Here is a 21,329-nt window from a genome sequence, read left to right on the forward strand (position 1 = left end):
CTGTCCAGCCTCGTGTGCCTGGGTGGGCTGTGCTCTCGGCGTGGTAGGGTGATCTCAGCCCCTCAGTGCGCTGCTCTGAATCACTGTTCGGAATTCCCACCTTATGCACACAGCCTGCCCCAGGTCCGCAGGTATACAGCCAGCCAGGGCTCCAGCTTTCAGGCTTCCTCTCAACTGGGCAACTGGAAGCCATACCCCTTTCTGGAAGCACCTTCTGGGCCAGCCTGAGCTCAGGGTTCACAGCACATTTGCTTCTCGGCCACCTCAGTGACAAAAGCATGAGCTCAGGAAGTGAGAGGAACAGGATCAGATCGGCTGGGGGCCAACTCCCCCAGGCCCAGATCAAGGGCTCACCAACCCCCAGCCCCTTCTGCCATGGAGGGAGCAGGCAGATCGTGTACAGCCACTGGTCTTACAGGATACACTTCTAGAAGCTGTTCAGCTGGACAATGGGGCAAGAAGAGGCAGATGCAGGCCTAGAGAAGTCCCACCATGGGAGTGGGGGCGGGGAAAGGGACCCCCCCCCCAATCAGCCCTTTCTCACCTCTGCCGGCCCACCAGGCACCACTTCCGCACCCCAACTCACCCCAAGCCTCTTGCTTGCTCCCTGGACCAGCCTGCCAAGGGCAGACAGTCCTCACTGCCATCAGTCCTCCCTGCCATCCAGAACCAGCAGGGGAGGGGGCCCAGCCCTGATAGGCCCCATGGCCGAGCCCTGCCTGCCACCAGGTACCCAGAGCAGAGGAGGGTCCAGCCACAGACGCCCGCCAGGGCCCTTCTTCCCTACTAAGCCTGGGAGGAGGTGTTTGGTCACCCTGTGGGGAGCGGCCCCAGCATCCTGCAGGTCCTGTCTGCTCTGAGTCGGGGGGATGGGGGAGCTGACCAATCCCATACCACGGCCAGCCACCCCCACCTCAGGGCACCCCTGCACCTCACCCTCCCTGGTGCCTGCTCCCCCAGGAGGGTGGGCCAGGTCTAGGTGAAGCAAGGTGCACAGCGCCTCTCAGGATGGGACGGCGACCCACCCACAGAGAGGGAGTCTCAGCGTTTCAACGATGGCAACGGTCTAGAGACCCTTGGAGGACCCGCACTGGCCCTGGTCTGGGTGGCCACACCCCACTCCAGGGCGCAGGGCCAGGGCACTGACAGGGACCCCGCTGGAAGCCCGACAGGGACAGTGGGCCAAGGGGGGAGCAGCCGCTAAGTCAGGGTCAGCGAACATGAGGAGTGATGGATGCTGGCCGCCAGGAACTCGAGTGTGTGTGTCTGTATGTGTGTGTGTCTGTGTATGTCTGTGTGTATCATCCAGCTCCACGTCCCAGCTGTGGACAGGTCCCCAGAGGACAAGGCCCGCCACCTACAGCAGCCTCTTCCACAGGCCACGGGCACCCCCAGCAGGACTTATGCACCTGGCAGGGGCACGCTGTGCTGCTCAGAGGTCAGGCTGGCCTCAGCCAGCTCCAATGCTTGCCATGGATGTCTGCAAAGTCCCCGTGAGCCCAGGGAGGCCACAGACTGGGGAGTGGGGCTGAATGAGGGGGATTGCTCTGGGACCCAGCACTGGCAGAGGATGGGCCGCTCCAGATGCCTGAGCTCTGGAGGGTAGGCACCATCATGCCCAGCGGGCAGAGGATGAGGACTGAGGGTGAGGCCCGAGGTAGGCGGACAGTGGGGCGGGTCCAGGGCTGGGCTGCTGTCCAGACTGTGCCCGTCCACCAGGTAGGCACCTGCAGGAGCTCCGCCAGCCACAGTGCCCGGGTGACAGGAGAGGAAGGCCAGTGCCCATGCAGCCCTGGACCCAAGGGCAGGCCTCCTCAGGGTGAAGACGGCAGGGCAGCTGGCCCCTTGTCAGTCCTTGTGCCCGGGGCTCAGGGGCTGCAAGGCTGCTCTACTTAGGGGAACAGTCAGCGGGCCCAGGAGTGCGGGACCGCAGGGGGCTTGAGCCTCTCCAGGGGATCCCAGGACCCTGCAGCAGCCCCACATCCTGGCCGAGGGGTGTCCCCATGAGCCACGGTCACGATCCCCAAGGACAGGCCCAGCAAGCTCAGCCTCAGCCTCTACTTCTGCCCCAGAAAGGAGACAGAGAGCCCGGCTCTCCCGAGGCCACGGTCGTCAGGCTCAAGAAGAGCATGGTGGCCACGGATGGGGCCAGGAGCTGTCTCCAAGGGCCCCAGTGCTGCCCAGAAGCAAGAGGCAACAGGAGGAGCTCTCACCACCCACAGAAGCTGCATGACACATTCAGAGCCACCAAGCGTGTCATTGGGAAGTCCTGTCTCAGTCCCAGCCAGGACGGGGGGGGGGGGGCATGTCCCCCATGGGCACAGCAGGAGTGCCTTCCTGGGACCAAAGGGACACTTGGCTGCCACCTCAGGCTGGCAGCAGCCCAGCCTGGGGCTACCAGGCACAGTCATTGAAGAAAAGGGGCTTGTCAGCCTGTACCCCCTCAACGGGGGCCCCCTGGGAAGGAGCGGGTGTGGGCAGGGCTGACCACAGGGTGAGGACACCGCAGAGGTCACAGGGCACGGGGCCCAGGTCTGAGTGTGCCAGGGTGAGAAAGCTTCTGCACCTGTGCCCAGGGCTACACCAGTAGCTGGGACAGCCCTCCAGGCTGCGGACACCTGGGCAGAGGGCAGAGGGCACACGCCACGGGCTCTGCAGGCCATGCTGGGATCATTACATGGTCTCTGTTTCTCTGGCCTTCCATGGGCTTTGTCTGCAACCATTTCAAGGTGAAAAGCCACTCTCTGCCCTTACAACACATGCCTGGCCTGGCCTGGATCCGGCCTGGAACCTGCCACACCTACTTCCACAAAGGACACATTCCTGAGGGGCCCTGGGCAGCCCGGGAGTCCCACACCTGGGCTCAGGGGCAGAGACACTCCTGAGAGCCTTCTCACATGCCACGAACGTGAAGAACTTAGGCCCACGCAGGTACCATTCTTTTCTCCATGGGGTGACCAGTGTGACCCATAAAAACACAGCAGAGGCGAGGGAGTGTCACCTCGAGATGAGTTATGAGACAAACACTTTGGCTTCCATCTCAGGGCTGCTCTGTCTCTCTGAGATCGCTGGATCTGGGGAAGGCCTGACCCGAGCAGCCCAGTGGAGAGGCCTGATGGGGAGGAACCGTCCCCTGCCACAGCCCCGTGAGCCCTCCAGAAGCAGAGCCTGCCCCCCTCCCATCCCAACACCCCAGGGAGACCATAGGGCTGTGGCCCCAGAGAAGCCTTGACCGCAACCTGTGATGGACCCCAGGCCAGAAGCCCCAGCCAGGCCTTCTAGAATCCTATCCTTCAGACACCTGGGAGATTATGAGTGCAGGTTGTTTTAAGGAACTACACTCTGTTTAGGGTAATTTGCTATGCATGCTTGCATGCTAAATCACTTCAGTCGTGTCCGACTCTTTGCAACCCCATGGATGTAGCCTGCCAGGCTCCTCTGTCCATGGGATTCTCCAGGCAAGAGTATTAGTGTGGGTTGCCATTTGCTACTCCAGGGGATCTTCCCAACCCATGTCTCTTTATTTCTCCTGTGTTGACAGGCAGGTTCTTTACCTCTAACATCACCAGGGTAGCCCCTTGTTACTCAGCAATGGGTAACTTATACACGATGACTTTAAATGGAGAAGATCACCCTAAGTCAGTTGGCAGCAAACAAACTGACAAGAAACCCCAGAAACCATTAGGAAGAGCCTGGAAAGTCTGATGACACAAATGCTAAGATCATCTGCCTAGCCAAACACAAACCCCAAACCACAAAGTCAAGAGACAAGTGACAAAGTGGGCCAAAAAATAGTACCAAGATGTGACTCAGGACTCATATCATGAAGGTATAGATAACTTGAACCAATAAATAAGAAAAGACCAGCTACTCAAAGGAAAAGAGTGCAGGAGAGGGTCTTGGAAAATGCCAACCAAAGCGCCACCCCCGCCACCGCCCGAAATGATCTCACAGCCAGAATGTGCTCAGGGGCTGGGGTCCCAGAGCTGCTGTTTCTGGGCACATGGGGCAGCTGGACACTGGCATTGCTTTTGATCTGCGGCTCCAACTGGATGGTGGGCCATCCTGGAGCCACAGACAGACCAGCCTCGGCAAAGACTGGCCAAAGCAGTGGGTAATGGCGCTGGAGTTGAGGAGGTCTGGGCAGTGTCACCCAGGGGATGGGAGATCCTCTTGGTGAGGAATGTGTGGCAGGAAAGGCATTGGCTTCCCACCAGCAAGAGAAGCTGACCACACCTGCAGACCAGACAGCTATCAGGGCAGTTCCTGGGCAGACAACCTCCTTTCTGGTCTCCGTGCATGTGTACTAAGTCGCTTCAGTCATGTTCAACTCTTCGCAATCCCATGGACTGTAGCCCACCAGGCTCCTGTGTCCATGGGATTCTCCAGGCAAGAATCTTGCAGTGGGTTGCCATGCGCTCCTCCACTGGTCTTCCTGACTCAAGGATTGAACCCGCATCTCCTTACATCTCCTGCATTGGCAGGTGGGTTCTTTACCACTAGCACCACCTGGGAAGCCCTTCGGGTCTCCATGCTCCCCTAGACCCACACTTGGTCTCAGGGCTGATGTTCCTTTCCCATCCCTGAGCTCAACATGCATGCCTTTTTCCTCTGCTCATCAGATAGTTCCTCCATCCCCACACCCAGCCACTGGATCTTCTCTCTCCCCACCCTCCTACGTGTCCAGATGTTATCAGCCCAAGTGAGGAGCTGTTGAGCAACTCGACAAACCTGACACCTGATCTTGCCTGGGCTGTGGACAGTCCCCTCCTTCGGCTTCAGGCAGGGAAGGGTGACGACTGCTCAACGCTCAACGGGAAGCCCCAGATCTCACGAGAGCCACCTGCCTCCTAGCTCTTCCCAGCCCCGTGGGGACCCTGCAGAGAGCCAGTCTTGGAGGAGGGCAGGGGGCACACATCTAGGAGTCTCGGGCCTCTAGAGCAGTGCTTCTCACTGTGGGGTTTCTGGACCAGTAGCTTGTTGGAGTCGCAAATGCTCAAACCCCACCCCAGATGTGCAAGATCAGAGACTCTAGGGCGGGGCCCTGTGGCCGGCTTTGAGTGAGCCTTCCAGGTGTTCTCACGCCCCTTCCAGCATGATTGATGGAGGGGGCCAAATTCTAGACCCTGGGAGGGTGGAAGGAATCAGGAACGTGGGCCAAGGCCGCACTCAGATGCCATCGGGATGGATGGTTTCTGATCTCATCCACTCCTAGTGAAGCCATAGGCTTTCTCTCCCTGTCGGGCTCACTCACCCACTCACTCACCTCACTCACTCTTCCAGGGGAGAGGCAGGCAGCAGGCACTGAGGGCTGCAACCATAGGCGGTCCTGGAGAACAGGAGTGCTTGGGCAAGATTCCCTCCCAGTGGGCCACACCTGTCGAGTGACAGGGACAAGACTGTGTTACTTTGGGCCCTCCCCACCTCCAGAGGCATGGCACCCCTGCCTGACTCCACGTTCTGGGCACTGGGCTCAGCTCTGCCCACCTCTCCCTTGTTAATCCGTGTGGGGCAGGAGGGAAGGGGGGAGGATCCGGGCTTCACAGAGAATCGTCCCAGTCACACTCACGGTGGTGGAACACGGTGGGCCGGGCAAGGGGTGGGGGCGGCTGGAGGAGGCCAGATTCTAGACGCTGGGAGGGTGGAAGGAAACAGGAACGCAGGCCAAGGCCGCCCTCAGATGCCAGGACTAGAGGGCGGGGCCGAGCGGAAACCCCCTGACCCTGCTCTTTGGCAGCATCCTGGTGGGGTTGCCGCCCACCGTCCCCGCTCACCCGGTCCCCGGGCCATCTCGAGGGCCAGACGCCCTCAGTACAGCAGGCAGAGTCCTGCTGGGAGCGGGGGGTGGGGCCCCGACGGAATCCCCAAGGTCTCCAGGGCCCTGGCAGCCCACTCCAGTACTCTTGCCTGGAAAATCCCATGGACGGAGGAGCTCTGGTGGGCTGCAGTCCATGGGGTCGCTGAGAGTCGGACATGACTGAGCGACTTCACTTTCACGCATTGGAGAAGGAAATGGCAACCCACTCCTGTGTTCTTGCTTGAAGAATCCCAGCGACGGGGGAGTCTGGTGGGCTGCCGTCTATGGGGTCGCACAGAGTCGGACACGACTAAAGCGACTTAGCAGCAGCAGGGCTCCGGGGAGGCGTCTCTTCGCCCTCTCTCCAGGAGAGGGCGCACAACCTAGCGAACTGCTGGGCTCTGGCCCCACCCATGACCCAGAGGGCGAGGGGAGATGGAGGGCGGGGACACGAAGCGGGGGGCCGTCTCCGTGCTTCGAACCCCGCCCTGAGCGTCCCAGCGGCTGTCGCCTCTCACTCCCCTCCTCAGCCCGCCCGCCAGAGGTCGTGGAGCACCGCCTTCTTGCCCACCTCTTCCGGCTGGCTCTGCCAATGAACAAGAACGACTCCTAAGAAGACCCGCCCTCCAGCGCCGAGCAAGCCCATCCCTCTTTGTGACGGGCACCTTTTGGCCCAATCAGAGCAAGCAGATCGCGTGAGCTTCCGCCCTCTGCCCGGCCGTCGGACTCTTTCCTCAGTCCTTAGGCGGGCGTGCTGTGGGCCCCTGGACTTTCCCGCGGGGAAATCCGGACAGTCCGTGCAGAGTCACACGCAGAGTGATCCGATGTGTACACGCCAAGCCCTGCTGTGTGCCTTTGGTGTGAGCTTGTATTATGAAGGAATTAACTTCACGGGAAGTTACAGGGAAATGCCCCTCCCATTGTTGCCCCAGCATCAGCGTGTTGCGTACCCAGTGGGCCCTCACACCAGGAGGTGGCATTGGTACCATCGGAAAGCTGCTCAGGGTTCTCTGTGTTTGTGCGTGTATGCGCGCGTGCGCCAGTGGTTAGGACACCACACTCCCACTGCCGGTGGCCTGGGTTCGATTTCTGGTTGGGGAGCTGAGATGCTGCATGCCTCGCCATGTGCTCGCAGTTTGAAACCCAGGATGGGCCTTTGTTCAATCACACACTGCCCTTGAGATCCATCCATCTCAATCAACAGTTAGTTGGTTTCAGCAGTCAGTTTTCCCTTTGTATTGCTAGGCTTCTTCCTTGGTGTAGGTCAGCCACAGTTGTTTGAGCCTTCACCCACTGAAGGACATGTTGCCCTTTTCCACTTTTAGGTTTCTAGAAAAAAATCTGCTTTGAACATTTGTATCCAGGCTTTCCTGTGGTCAGAATTTTCCATTTCTTTGGCATGAATGCCCAGAAGTGCAAGTGCTGTGTCCTTAGGAAGAAACTGCCAATTTGCATTCCACTGTGGCTGGACCATTTTTCCTTACCACCCCAGATATTTTTTAAGCACATAATTGAAGATTTTTACAAAACATTGTTTTAGGCAACACTGTTAACAATTCTGTTTCTCACCTCTAACTATATTCTTCTATGGGATCACCTACATAGTTCCTCACTCAGGTTAAAAAAGCACACATCCTGTATATTCAGTGTGATTTTAACTAGCAATAATGTATCTGCAAAATTCTTCCATGTCAGTACACAAAAGTATAGCTCATTTCATTTTTGGCCACAAGGTATTGGATGGAGCACATGTGCTACAGTTTATGTAACAAATCCCCAACTCATGTAGTGTTACCTTTTCCATTCTTTTTCTTATTATTTGCTTGTTAGCAGCTCTGAAGATGTGTAAATCTCCTGCTAAGATAATTATCTTTAAGTGGAACTGCCAGTTCAAAACCTATGGGCATTTACCATGTTCACTGATGATACTAAGCAGCTGCCTCCCCAAAAGACCCTGATCAGCATACAGCAGGGCTGTTAGCCCTGTGTTCCATATACTGCAGAGATTGTCTCTCTCTCTCTAAAGAGCTCAGCTTTTTATTGAATGTGTTACTCAAGTGAGTGAAGTCGCTCAATTGTGTCCAACTCTTTGCAGGCCCACTGGACTGTAGCCTACCAGGATCTTCCATCCATGGGATTTTCCAGGCAAGGGTACTGGAGAGGGTTGCCATTACCTTCTCTAGGGAATCTTCCCGACCCATGGATCGAGCTCGGGTCTCTCACATTGTAGGCAGATGCTTTACCATCTGAGCCACCAGGGAAGTTACTACAGAGGTTTAGTCAAAAAGAGCAAAGCTCATGTCATCATCAGAGTCTTCAGATTCTTTTTTCTTTGTTTCTACTTGGTTTAGTCAAAAAGAGCAAAGCTCATGTCATCATCAGTCTTCAGATTTTTTTTTCTTTGTTTCTACTTTCTTCTCCTCAGATTGGGCAGCAGTGGTGGAGGGGGCAGGACCTTCTGGTGGTGCAGCTCCAGCTGTCAGGACAGGTCCACCAGGCCCCACATGGCAGGTGAAGCTGCTGATGCTGACACTGGTCAAAGCCTTTACAAACATGCCTGGCCAGAAACTGTCAACATTTATACCAGCTGCTTTAACGAGGGCACTGATCTTATCCTCTGTGACCATCACCTCACTGGGCAGAATGAGGGCCGAGTAGGTGCAAGCAAGCTCCGAGACAGAGGCCATGCTGTGGGCAAGTGCTCAGTGGGGCTGCTGGCTCGGTGCCAGTCTCCAGATGAAGTGAGGGCCTCACCCCAAAATGGCCTTGGCTTCCTCAGTAGGAACGAGCACCTTAGCGGCTGTGGAAGAAAGGGATCTCTCTCCTTTTTTGGCTGCATAGCATGACATGCCAGATCTAAATTTCCAGACCAAGAATTGAACCGAGCCCGCCCCCTGCAGTGGAAGCATGGAGGCTTAACCACTGGACCACTGTGGAATTGCCATCTCTTGTCTCAAAAGACTAAGCTGGCCGGTTTTGGCTGTCAAGTAGTTACACAGTTTTATGCGACCAAATTATTAAACTCTGGATTGATGATTTCTGGGTTGTGTATCTTGGGCACAAAGTTGTCCTGCCTCAAGTGAGGAGAGTCATGTGATGCAGGGCAGACTTTCCGAGTTCCCACACCTAATGCTTCGTGGACCCAGGCTGGCTGATTCTTGCTGTCCTGCAGGCCCCACTACTGTGAGTGTGTTTGTGTGTGTGTGTGTGGTGGGGGGGTCATATGATCCCAGGCTAGGTAGGCCGGGACTGGGGCCAGTGCCTCTCAGACACCCAGCCCCCGCCCTCCTGGGATGCCAGCTCAGTTGTGGAAAAGACGAGGAAACGTGTACTGAGAAGAGAGTATTATATTATTTAAATGCATAGGTTGCCCGCAGGTGAGCAAGCGAGATCCATGGGGAAAGCACAAATAAGAACCAAGAATCCACCTAAAACCAGTGCTCTTGAACGGTCACCTGCAATGGTGAGAAGAAAGGACAAGGCTGTAAAAGAACTGGGTCCATCCCAGCATGGGTCTGAGTGAGCAGGAGAAGACTGGTCCCCATCATCTGCAAGCAGGGGCTTCCATCCCTCTGCCACAGATAGTGGGGCTTCAGCAAACCACTGGCTGAGGGAGGCTCCCCCCCAACCCTGGCACTGTGGTTGTACTGCCAGGCTCCTGGCAGAGCACATGCTCCCAGAAGGGATGCCTCACCTCTGGCTTCCCACTCAGGACTCCCAGAGGGCCAGCTAAAGACTGGTCTGCAAACTCACACTGAAGACACCACCCATCCTCATGGAATGCTGGCAGGTCCCTCAAAGAGAGGAGTGGCCCTGTTTTGTCCCCAGGGCATCACTGTCAGAAGCCAGATGATATAATTTTCAGTAAGGGCTGGGAGTGTCTGCTTCAGGCTTGGACTCACCCATCCCAGCCTCGCGGTGGCCCTAGGAAGTCAGTAGCATGTCACCCCCTTCTCCAGATGAGCAAATGAGGACATGGAAGGCTTGAGCAGTTTGTTCTGAATCTCTAGCTAGCAGGAGGGAGGGGTGGTTAAGGACACTGGCCTCTAAGCCTGAACTCCTTTTGCAGGCTGTAAAGTGAAGTGAAAGTCACTCAGTCGTGTCTGACTTTTTGCGACCCCACGGACTGTACAGTTCATGGAATTCTCCAGGCCAGAATACTGGAGTGGGTAGCTCTTCCCTTCTCTCGGGGATCTTCCCAACCCAGGGATCGAACCCAGGTCTCCCACATTGCAGGTGGATTCTTTACCAGCTGAGCCACCAGGGAAGCCCAGGAATACTGGAGTCGGTAGCCTATCCCTTTTCTAGCATATCTTCCTGACCCAGGAATCAAACCGAGGTCTCCTGCATTGCAGGTGGATTCTTTACCAACCGAACTCTCAGGGAAGCCCTTTTGCAGGCTACACTCTCCATCTGGCTCCCAGGGAGCTTCCTGGGGAATGGTATCACACATAAGCTTGTCCTGAAGGCATCGGAGGTGAGTCCCAGTGAATATCCCCGGGCCTTGGACCAGTCTATAAAGGAAGGAGGTGAGAAAGAGAAACACCTGTACTCTTGTGCCTAATCAGGGGGGACTTTGAAATAGACAGTACCTTTGAATTCTCATGAGATCAGAGAGCAGTTTTCATGGATATTTACCAGTTGTCTGCATTCCTGTGAATGAAGGCTACTGCAACTCCCCCAAACTTCACTGGTCTCCAAGACACCAGAAGAGACACACACGGTGGGAGGTGGGAGGGAGGTTCAAGAGGGAGGGGGACATATGTATACCTATGGCTGATCCTTGTTGACATATGACAGAAACCAACACAATATGGTAAAGCAATTATCCTCCAATTAAAAAAGAACTTTAAAAAGTAGATACAAAAGAAGGAATCAAAAAGATAAAACAAATTCTAAAAGTCTAGGTGGATTTGAAAATGAAAAAAGAACTTTAGACATTAGAAACAAAACCAGTCTTTGAAATAAGAATCTCAACTGATGAATCAAACCACAGATAGATGACTCAGAAGATGACAAGGCAGTGACATGGAGGAGAGATGGGCTGGTCTTCATGGCCCCCCATCCTGGCCTCCGGGCTTCTGATGACATCAACCCCTTCCCTTCTTGCCCTGGGTCTGGGGTGACAGCTGCTTCCTGTACTCGCTGCTTTCCTTCAGCTCTCTGAGCCATCCCTGAGTGACCACCTGTGTTTGAGGCACCCATGACCTGCGGGGGTCTCACCATTCTGCTCCCTGCACTCGACTGGGGTGAAGGGCCAAGGGCAGCAAGTGCCCGAGGAGCCAGAGCAGCTGCTACCCTGAACTGTCATGGAGGGAATGCCAGGGACTAAGGCTGGGCTGTGCAGTCACTGCAGTGTCCCTGGGAGGAAACTGACAAGGACACCTGCCTTACCTCTCAGCTCAAGTCACAGGATGACGGCCACAGCTCTTCCATGGCATCCTGCAAATTCCCCTGTGCCTGAAGGGCTGACGGGAATGGAAATCAAACACAGCATTCCACTGTGCCAGTTGCAGAATCCCCAGGTTGCTTGAATTCCCAGCCTCTCTGCATTTCCTAGGTGAAAGGCAGGGCACTGCGTGGACGAGTGGGGCCTTGAAACTGAAACTCAGGATATCTGGCTGCCCTTGGTGGAAGCTGAGAATCAGCAAGCCCCCAGTCCCCCAGAGCCTCCCTTGCTAATGGAAGTAGCTTGCCCGGCCGTGTGTGGGAGGCTGGTGTTCTGTCCTTTGAGGGCTGTGTCATTACTTCACCTGGTGCCGATGCCTTGCCAGGCAACACTGACTGTCCTCCAGACCCTCTGCCACCACCTCCTGTTGCCATGAGTCCTATAAGTGGGGTCTGATTACTGCATGATTGAGGTGACAGACACAAAGTCTGACCCTTCAGGAAATAGCTCACACATCAGTAAATATTTTCCAGACTTCACTGCTATCTACCAGCTTAACTTTATTCGCACATTTGTGGTAGAGCTTCTCAGGAAGTTCGATTCAGTAGGTGAGCTGTGCTAATCAATGAAGTGGATTAACTGTTAGAGGTCTATTTACTAGAGGGTTCTGATTGAAAGCATCAGTATTAGGACATGCAGCTGCTGTGTAGTCTAGCACACACTTCACATGGGTGGCTGACTGATACTTGGACCTACTGCTGACCTGCATTTCATAGGTTTTGATGCCAGAAAAGCCCTGACAGAAGGTGGAGGAAAGAATACAAAGTATTCAGTACAGTTCAGTCACTCAGTTGTGTCTGATTCTTTGCGACCCCATGGACTGCAGCATGCCAGGCCTCCCTGTCCATCACCAACACCAAGAGCTTGCTCAAGCTCATCTCCATCAAGTCGGTGATGCCATCCAACAATCTCATCCTCTGTCATCCCCTTCTCCTCCCGCCTTCAATCTTTCTGAGCATCAGGGTCTTTTCCAATGAGTCAGTTCTTTGCATCAGGTGGCCAAGGCACTAGAGCTTCATCTTCAGCATCAGTCCTTCCAATGAATATTCAGGACTGATTTCCTTTAGGATGGGCTACTTGGATCTCCTTGCAGTCCAAGGGACTCTCAAGGGCCTTCTCCAACACCACAGTTCAAAATCATCAATTTTTCGGTGCTCAGCCTTCTTTATGGTCCAACTGTCACATACATACATGACTACTGCAAAAATCATAGCTTTGACTAGATGGACCTTTGTTGGCAAAGTAACGTCTCTGCTTTATAATATGCTGTCTAGGTTTGTTATAGCTTTTCTTCCAAGGTGCAAGCATCTTTGAATTTCATGGCTGCAGTCACAATCTGTAGTGATTCTGGAGCCCCCAAAATAAATTCTGTCACTGTTTCCCTTGTTTCCTCATCTATTTGCCATAAAGTCTTGGGACCAGATGCCATGATTGTTGCTTTCTGAATGTTGAATTTTAGTCAGCTTTTTCACTTTCATCAAGAGGTTTTTCAGTTCCTCTTAGCTTTCTGCCATAAGGGTGGTGTCATCTACATATCTGAAGTTACTGATATTTCTCCTGGCAATCTTGATTCCAACTTCTGCTTCATCCAGCCTGGCATTTCACATGATGTACTCTGCACAGAAATTAAATAATCAGGGTGACAATATACAGCCTTGATGCTGGATATTGACAATATACTCCTTTCCCAATTTGGAACCCAGTCCATTGGTCCATGTCTGGTTCTAACTGTTGCTTCTTGAACTGCATACAGATTTCTCAAGAGGCAGGTAATGTGGTCTGGTATCCCCATCTCTTTGAAAATTTTCCACAATTTGTTGTGATCCACACAGTCAAAGGCTTTAGTGTAGTCAATAAAGCAGAAGTAGATGTTTTTCTGGAATTCTCTTGCTTTTTCAATGATCCAGTGGATGTTAGCAATTTGATCTCTGGTTCCTCTGCCGTTTCTAAATCCAGCTTGAACATCTGTAAGTTTTCAGTTCATGTGCTGTTGAAGCCTAGCTTGGAGAATTTTGAGCATTACTTTGCTAGTGTGTGAGATGAATGAAATTATGCAATAGGTTGAACATTCCTTGGCACTGGTTTTCTTAGGGATTGGAATTAAAACTGACCTTTGGCAGTGCTGTGGCCACGGCTAAGTTTTCCACATTTGCTGACATATTGAGTGGAGCACTTTCACAGCATCATCTTCTAGGATTTGAAATAGCTCAGCTGAAATTCCATCACCTCCACTAGCTTTGTTTATAGTGATGCTTCCTAAGGACCACTTCACTTTGCACTCCAAAATGTCTGGTTCTAGGTAAGTGATCACATCATCATGCTTATCTGGGTCATGAAGACCTTTTTTGTATAGTTCTTCTGTGTATTCATACCACCTCTTCTTAATGTCTTCTGCTTCTGTTAGGTCCATATTGCCTCTGTCCTTTATTGTGCCCGTCTTTGCATGAAATGATCCCTTGGTATCTCTAATTTTCTTGAAAAGATCTCTAGTCTTTCCCATTCTATTGCTTTCCTCTGTTTCCTTGCAGTGATACTGAGGAAGGCTTTCTTACCTCTCCTTGCTATTGTTTCAAACTCTGCATTAAAAAAAAAAAAAAAAAAAAAACCTCTGCATTCAGATGGATTTATCTTTCCTTTTCTCCTTTGCCTTTTGCTTCTCTTCTTTTCACAGCTATTTGTAAGGCCTCCTCAGACACACATTTTGCCTTTGTGCATTTCTTTTTCTTGGGGATGATCTCAATCACCGCTTACTGCACAATATCATGAACCTCTGTCCATAGTTCTTCAGGCACTCTGTCTATCAGATCTAATCCCTTGAATCTATTTGTCACTTGCACTGTACAATCGAAAGGGATTTGATTTAGGTTATACCTGAATGGTCTAGTGGTTTTCCCTACTTTCTTCAATTTATGTCTGAATTTGGCAATAAGGAGTTTACAATCTGAGTCACAGTCAGCTCCGGTCTTGTTTCTGCTGACTGTATAGAGCTTCTCTATCTCTGGCTGCAAAGGATATAATAAATCCGATTTCAGTATTGACATCTGTTGATATCCATGGGTAGAGTCGTCTCTGGTGTTGTTGTAAGAGGGTTTTTGCTATGACCAGTGTTCTCTTGGCAAAACTCTGTTAGCCTTTGCCCTGCTTCATTTTGTACATATCCAAAAGCTTAGGGAGAGAGAAATCAGCTCTTTTCTGTGAGGCACTGACACAGCCATTGGAGCAGGAATATTAGTATCCCTGAAAGACCACAGCGCCTCTAGGGAAGAAATAGTTGGGCACCCTGCTCCAGATGGTCAATACTGAAATCAGATTGAGTATATATTTTTTCCAAGAGAATGCACTAGTCATAGCAAACACCCTCTTCCAACAACACCAGAGACGATTCTACACATGGATATCATCAGATGGTCAAAATGGAAATCAGATTGATTATATTCTTTGCAGCTGAAGATGGAGAAGCTCTATACAGTCAGCAGAAACAAGCCCGGAGCTGACTGTGGCTCAGATCACGAACTCCTTATTGCAAAATTCAGACTTAAATTGAAGGAAGTAGGGAAAACCACTAGACCGTTCAGGTATGATGAAAATCAAATCGTACGATTATACAATGGAAGTGACAGATTCAAGGAATTACATCTGATAGACAGACTGCCTGAAGAACTATGGACGGAGGTTCGGAACATTGTCCAGGAGGTGGCGATCAAGACCATCCCCAAGAAAAAGAAATGCACAAAGTGCAAAATGGTTGTCTGAGGAGGCCTTACAAATAGTTGTGAAAAGAAGAAAAGCAAAAGGCAAAGTAGAAAAGGAAAGATAAACCCATCTGAATGCAGAGTTCCAAAGAACAGCAAGGAGAGATAAGAAAGCCTTCCTCAGTGATCAATGCAAAGAAATTCAGAGAAAACAATAGAATAGGAAAATGTAGAGATCTCTTCAAGAAAATCAAAGATACCAAGGAAACACTTCATGCAAAGGTGGGCACAATAAAGGACAGAGGTGGTACGGACCCAAAAGAAGCAGAAGACGTTAAGAAGTGGTGGCAGGAATACACAGAAGAACTATACAAAACAGGTCTTAATGACTCAGATAAGCACAATAATGCAATCACTCACCTAGAGCCAGACATCCTGGAATGTAAAGTGAAGTGGGCCTTAGGAAGCATCACTATGAAGAAAGCTAGTGGAGGTGATGGAATTCCAGCTGAGCTATTTCAAGTCCTAAAAGATGATGCTGTGAAAGTATTGCATTCAATATGTCAGCAAATGTGGAAAACTTAGCAGTGGCCGCAGCACTGCTAAAGATCAGTTTTCACTCCAGTGCCAAAGAAAGGCAATGCCAAAGAATCTTCAACCTACCACACAATTTCATTCATCTCACACACTAGCAAAGTAATGCTCAAAATTCTCCAAGCTAGGCTTCAACAGCACATGAACCGAAAACTTCCAGATGTTCAAGCTGGATTTAGAAACGGCAGAGGAACCAGAGATCAAATTGCGAACATCCACTGGACCATAGAAAAAGGAACTGAATTCCAGAAAAACATCTACTTCTGCTTTATTGCCTATGCTAAAGCTTTTGTGTGGCTCACAACAAATTGTAAAAAATTGTTAAAGAGATGGGAATACCAGATCACCTTACCTGTCTCCTGAGAAATTTGTATGCCAGTCAAGAAGCAACAGTTAGAACCAGACATGGAAAAACAGACTGTTTCCAAATTGGGAAAGGAGGACGTCAAGGCTGTATATTGTCACCCTGCTTATTTAACTTCTATGCAGAGTACTTCATGTGAAATATCCGGCTGGGTGAAGCAAAAGATTCACTGGAATTAAGATTGCAGTGAGAAATATCAATAATTTCAGATATGCAGATGACACTACCCACCCTTATGTCAGAAAGTCAAGAGGAACTAAAGAGCCTCTTTGTGAATGTGAAAGAGGAGAGTGAAAAAGCTGACTTAAAACTCATCATTCAAAAAACAGTTAAAAAAGTTAAAAAAAAAAGTTAATGGTATCCAGTATAGATGTGATACATTGGAAATAATGACAGACTTTATTTTCTTGGGCTCTATGTCACTGCAGTCAGTGACTGCAGCCATGAAATTAAAAGACCTTTGCTGCTTGGAAAGGAAGCTATGACAAACCTAGACAGCATATTAAAAAGCAAGGACATCACTTTGCGACAAAAGTCCATATTGTCAAAGCTATGGTTTTTCCAGTAGTCATGTATGGATGTGAGAGTGGACCAAAAAGAAGGCTAAGCACCAAAGAATTGTTGCTTTGGAACTGTGGTGCTGGAGAAGACTCTTGAGTGTTCCTTGGACTCCAAGGAGACCCAACCAGTCAATCCTAAAGGAAATCACTCCTGAATATTCATTGGAAAGAGTGACGCTGAAACTGAAGTTCCAATCCTTTCTCCTGATGCGAAGAGCCAACTCATTAGAAAAGACCCTGATGTTGGAAAAACTGAGGGCAGGAGAAGTGGGTGACAGAAAATGAGATGGTTGGATAGCATCACTGACTCAGTGAACATGAGTTTGAGCAAACTCTGGGAGACAGTGGAGGACAGAGAAGCCTGGCAAGCTGCATCCCATGGGTTTGCAAAGATTCAGACATGAGTGAGTGAACAGTATCAACAGCTGATCCAGCTCTGCCTGATGTATACTCTACAACCCTAAATGTTCTAGTTCTTGGAGCCAAAAACCTGAGTTGAGTTGCCCCCACGGATAGTCACATCTCACCCCATTTCCAGAGGTAAGGCCTCTGGATGGAATGAGAGATCATGTTCCCTGAGAAAGACCCCATGCCACAGCTGGAAGTGCACACAGCAAATCTTCCCACGCCTTCCTAGAGGACCCATGCACTAAAGTGACAGGCCGTCCTGGAGAAGAGGTGCGTCACATCTGTCAAGCGACATGGGGATGCCTTCAAAACTTCCTTACCTTCCTGCGGTCCTCACCTCTAGAAGGCTGGGTCCCTCTGGCAGATGTTCAGATCCCTGGAGGTAGGAACATTAGTTCTGCACGCTTCTCTGGATACTATCCTTGGGTTGGTGGGGGAAGGATCCTTGCTTTATCTGTAAACATTTCAAAGGCACCCTTAGGAGGTGCTGGAAGTCAGTGGGCAGGGAACAGAAAGAACCGCATCGCGGGTGTGTGTGTGTTTTGGGGGGGCATGGAGCATTGAGTACCCGATTCTGGGCCCTGGGAGTATGGAATCTCCCAGGAGTACCGGTCAAGGCAGCTCTCAGAGGCCAGGACTGGGGTGCAGCCCAGGACTGACAGTGTTCCTTTGCCATCTGAGGGGGATCACCAGCTTACTTTCCCCTTCTCCAAGGCACCCTGTGAAGAACAACGTCTCATTTCTTGCAAGGGACAGGGTAGGCCCAACGGTGCTCGGGTGGGGTCTCCTGAGCCCTGGATCTCGGTGGTGTCTTTTCCTTGGCCTTTCTCACGGGAAAGCGCAGACCACCTGGGGTTGGCGCTGCTCCCCCGCCCTGCCCTGGGTCTTCAGAGAAGGGGGACATGGGTACTGCTCACGGACAAGTTGGTTCAAGACTCTCTGGGGGGGCTGGGACAGGGGCGGGCTTCCCCCTCGGCCTCCCGGTCGACAAAGGAATGCAGGCTGAGCCTCCAGCCGGGCGCGTCCCTGCCGAGCTCTGGGGCGCTGGGGAAGGTGGAGAGGGCTTGTCCCAGGCTCCGCGATGCCCGGGAACATTGCACGTGGCCGCCGTGAACCCCCACTTGAAAGTACTTCTTTCAACTGTAGGAACATAACGTCTTTCACAGTTATAGCAAAGCCTCGGGCAAGAGCTCTACGCCCAAGATGGCCAGCCGGAAGCTGAGTTCTCGCGCCGATGTGGCGAATCCCCATTCGCCAGCTGGCCTCCCGCGGCCGGGAGCCCAGCCGCCTTCTCGGTGTGCGCATGTGCTCAGCTCCGACCGCACGCAGGCGCAGAGCATCGCTGCATCTATGGTCCGGAAGTCTGATAGAGCGTCTACGCGTCCTCGCCTGGACTCTATGGTTCCTACGCGTGAAGATAGGCTGCCTATATAAGACCTGCGCAGGGGTGGGAGCGCCTCTTTCCCTTCGGCACGGTGAGTAGTCGCGGGCTCTGGGTATGGCTGTGCCCTTGCCATTTCTTCTAGTTTAAAACCTGTGTTCGACTTCTTTTCCGACTTTGTTTCATTGTAGCCACTGAAGATCCTGGTGTCGCCATGGGCCGCCGCCCCGCCCGGTGGTGAGTGCTACTCCATGCTTTTTCACTGCTGGGAAGCGAGAGGACAGCCATTTAACCGTTAAAAGTAACAGTGGGGTGGGGTCTCCCTGGTGCGGCTTTTCTGTCCTGGGGACGGACTCTGCGTATTCTGAGACATTTCAGGTCACTTGAGGTCTGACCCCATTTTGTTTTAGCGGTGGATTGACCCAATTTTGCATACGATGGCCCCATTGTAGGGGTACACACGATGTCTACTTTGCATCCCGCCTTCTGGACTTGAAAATTCGTCAGCTTAGTTTCCTCTCGGGGCCTCTGTGTACCATTCCCATCTTATTTCCAGGCGACGTGCGATGTGGGCGCCTCGGATGCTAACGGCAGTCCCGGAAAAGTGGCTTCAGTAGCCTCGGCCCTGCAGGGGGCGCCGGGAACCCTTCACATTGCTTGGAGGCGAACTTAATGCCACGTGCTCCAAGGTCCATTTAGGTGGATGGCTTGAACTGTGCTATTTTCTATTTAAACCGAAAAGTGCATTTCAGAATGTTAGCTTTATATGACGTTTAAAACAACAGGATTGAGGATGGTATTTTATTCTTTAATCTCCTGTCATGGGTGACTTGCTTTAATGCCCATTTCCTGTAAAGGAGACCAAGCTTGGAGATTAACATGTGCGAAACTCTCAACGTGCCTGTTGTAGAGCTCGTTTATGAACTCTCTATAACCTGGGTCCTCTTCCCTGCAGTTACCGGTATTGTAAGAACAAGCCGTACCCAAAGTCCCGTTTCTGCCGAGGTGTCCCTGGTAAGTAGGGACAAAGCTTCCAAACAGGTTTGGATGACCTAGTTTCTTATGGGACTCCCACACTAAGCAAGGTTGTCTTGTGTTTTTTTTTCCAGATGCTAAAATCCGCATCTTCGACTTGGGACGTAAGAAGGCCAAAGTGGATGAGTTCCCACTTTGTGGCCACATGGTGTCAGATGAGTATGAGCAGCTCTCCTCTGAAGGTGAGGCAGGCTTCCTTGTTAGTGTTGCCCAGTTCCTTGTATGTGCCCTTCCCCCCAGCCAAACCTGGAACTCACTGCACTGAAATGACCAGCTTATTAATCACAAGTGCCCAATCATTAGCCGGTTTGCTAAACTTATCCCACCAAGACAGAGTCATGGTAAATGCTTCTGTGGCATTTTGTCTTCCCGTAGCCCTGGAGGCTGCCCGTATTTGTGCCAACAAGTACATGGTGAAAAGCTGTGGCAAAGATGGTTTTCACATCCGAGTGCGGCTCCACCCCTTCCATGTCATCCGCATCAACAAGATGTTGTCTTGCGCTGGAGCTGATAGGTGAGCTGCATCCTGAGACCTTTACTTTGGGCTTGATGATTTTCATCAACCAGGGCAGAGAGGTGGCCCCACAGATTGACCTACAGCAAAGCCGGGCCAAAGTGCTAGCAAGTGGGCCTCAGTGGACATTGAACAACCCAGAGTCCCAGAAAGAAGCTCAAAAGGCATCATGGCTCTGGGCAACATTGTGAGGTGCTTCTGTGGGAATAGCTCCTCTTTGCACCTGATGACATAACCTGCAAGCAAGCAGGTTGCTGGGGTGGTCATAGGTCGCTTGGCTTTCAGAGGAGTCCAATGGTACCTTGCAGGGACTCTAGCTAGTCTGTTTTTCAGTTCTTTGCAGCCAATTAAGCCGACTGTGCTCTTTTCCCCATGGGGGCCCAGTGTGCAATGGCTGCAAATAGCAGCCTCCTTGGTAGTGTATGCAACCTGTTGCCTGTACAGGTAGCCCTAAGGGACCTTGGAGACAACTCTTCCTAGTGGGCATTCATGACTGGCCTGCTGTTTCTCAATCTAGACTCCAGACAGGTATGCGCGGTGCCTTTGGAAAGCCCCAGGGCACAGTGGCCAGGGTCCACATTGGCCAGGTCATAATGTCCATCCGCACCAAGCTGCAGAACAAGGAGCATGTGATTGAAGCCCTCCGCCGGGCCAAGTTCAAGTTCCCTGGCCGTCAGAAGGTAAGGAACATTGCAGCCTTGATCCCCTTTGTCTGCTCCTGGCCTCAGGGCCCATGATTCAGTTGTTTCTATCTCTCTCTAGATCCACATCTCCAAGAAGTGGGGATTTACCAAGTTTAATGCGGATGAATTTGAGAACATGGTGGCAGAAAAGCGACTCATCCCGGATGGCTGTGGGGTCAAATACATCCCTAATCGTGGTCCCCTGGACAAATGGCGGGCCCTGCACTCATGAGCATCAGCTCTGTTCCCTCCTTAATCACGCTCACCAATAAATGCTATTTCCTGTTCATCTGTCTTTGCATCTGAATTCATGGTGCGTGGGGAACCTCTGGAAGCCCCAAGGGTTGCTGTCATTTCAGAAGAAGGCTGACAAGCTGGCCAGTTGACAGTAAGGCCAGTGAGGTATATGCCTTGACCCCAGGCAGTCAGTTCTGAAGTCCTGACCTGTATGTGGAACACTGAAGCACACACCCTGGATGATGGAAAAGGGTTTGTGGTCTAATGTTGGCCTTAGGCTGCTGTGGAACTTCACCAGACAGCCCTGGAGGTGGGAGTTGTCCAAGTTAGCCCTAGAGTAAACATCTGCCCTGTGCCTAACCACCTTTTCCTGTCTTTATAGAGTTGTTGAGAAACTTTGTTGCCCTCCCCCATCCTAAGCCTAGTCCACCACCCCTTATAGGACTTCATTTTCAGGGCCACCACCCCTGACATCAAGTTGCTATGGCGGAAATGTTACAATTGAGTCTGACTCTTGTGACCTTGGAGGCTGTAACCTGCCAGACTCCTGTGTCCATGGATCTCCCAAGCAAGAATACTGGAGGCGGTTGCCATGCCCTCCTCCAGGGGATCTTC

At 51.8% G+C, this 21,329-nt stretch overlaps 1 protein-coding gene, 1 long non-coding RNA gene, 1 other non-coding gene and 1 pseudogene across 4 annotated transcripts; 2 read left to right on the forward strand and 2 right to left on the reverse strand.

Annotated features, from left to right (window-relative positions):
- Window positions 1-8,073: 8,073 nt before the first annotated feature.
- On the reverse strand, window positions 8,074-8,484 carry LOC136154199 (large ribosomal subunit protein P1 pseudogene; annotated as a pseudogene).
- Window positions 8,485-9,141: 657 nt separating this feature from the next.
- Window positions 9,142-18,400, reverse strand: LOC136153354 (uncharacterized). The gene is made up of 3 exons (XR_010660388.1): window positions 17,563-18,400; window positions 17,185-17,318; window positions 9,142-12,861 (listed from the first exon to the last, which is right to left on the reverse strand). It is a non-coding gene; the product is annotated as an uncharacterized lncRNA (long non-coding RNA).
- Window positions 18,387-20,764, forward strand: RPL10 (ribosomal protein L10). Of its 2 annotated transcripts, XM_065915087.1 has the most exons (6): window positions 18,387-18,482; window positions 19,201-19,259; window positions 19,355-19,462; window positions 19,656-19,794; window positions 20,312-20,474; window positions 20,557-20,764. In XM_065915087.1, exons 1-6 carry the CDS (start codon window positions 18,460-18,462, stop codon window positions 20,707-20,709), a joined length of 645 nt encoding a protein of 214 aa, XP_065771159.1. In that variant the 5' UTR covers window positions 18,387-18,459; the 3' UTR covers window positions 20,710-20,764. The 2 variants fall into 2 exon arrangements, with proteins under 2 accessions (XP_065771159.1, XP_065771160.1); XM_065915088.1 differs by lacking the exon at window positions 20,557-20,764 and having other exon boundaries at window positions 20,323-20,446.
- On the forward strand, window positions 20,132-20,266 carry LOC136154948 (small nucleolar RNA SNORA70). The gene has a single exon (XR_010660643.1). It is a non-coding gene; the product is annotated as a small nucleolar RNA SNORA70 (small nucleolar RNA).
- Window positions 20,765-21,329: the final 565 nt, after the last annotated feature.

The sequence above is a fragment of the Muntiacus reevesi genome, chromosome X (genome assembly GCF_963930625.1).
Source record: "Muntiacus reevesi chromosome X, mMunRee1.1, whole genome shotgun sequence".
Taxonomy (NCBI): Eukaryota; Metazoa; Chordata; class Mammalia; order Artiodactyla; family Cervidae; genus Muntiacus; species Muntiacus reevesi.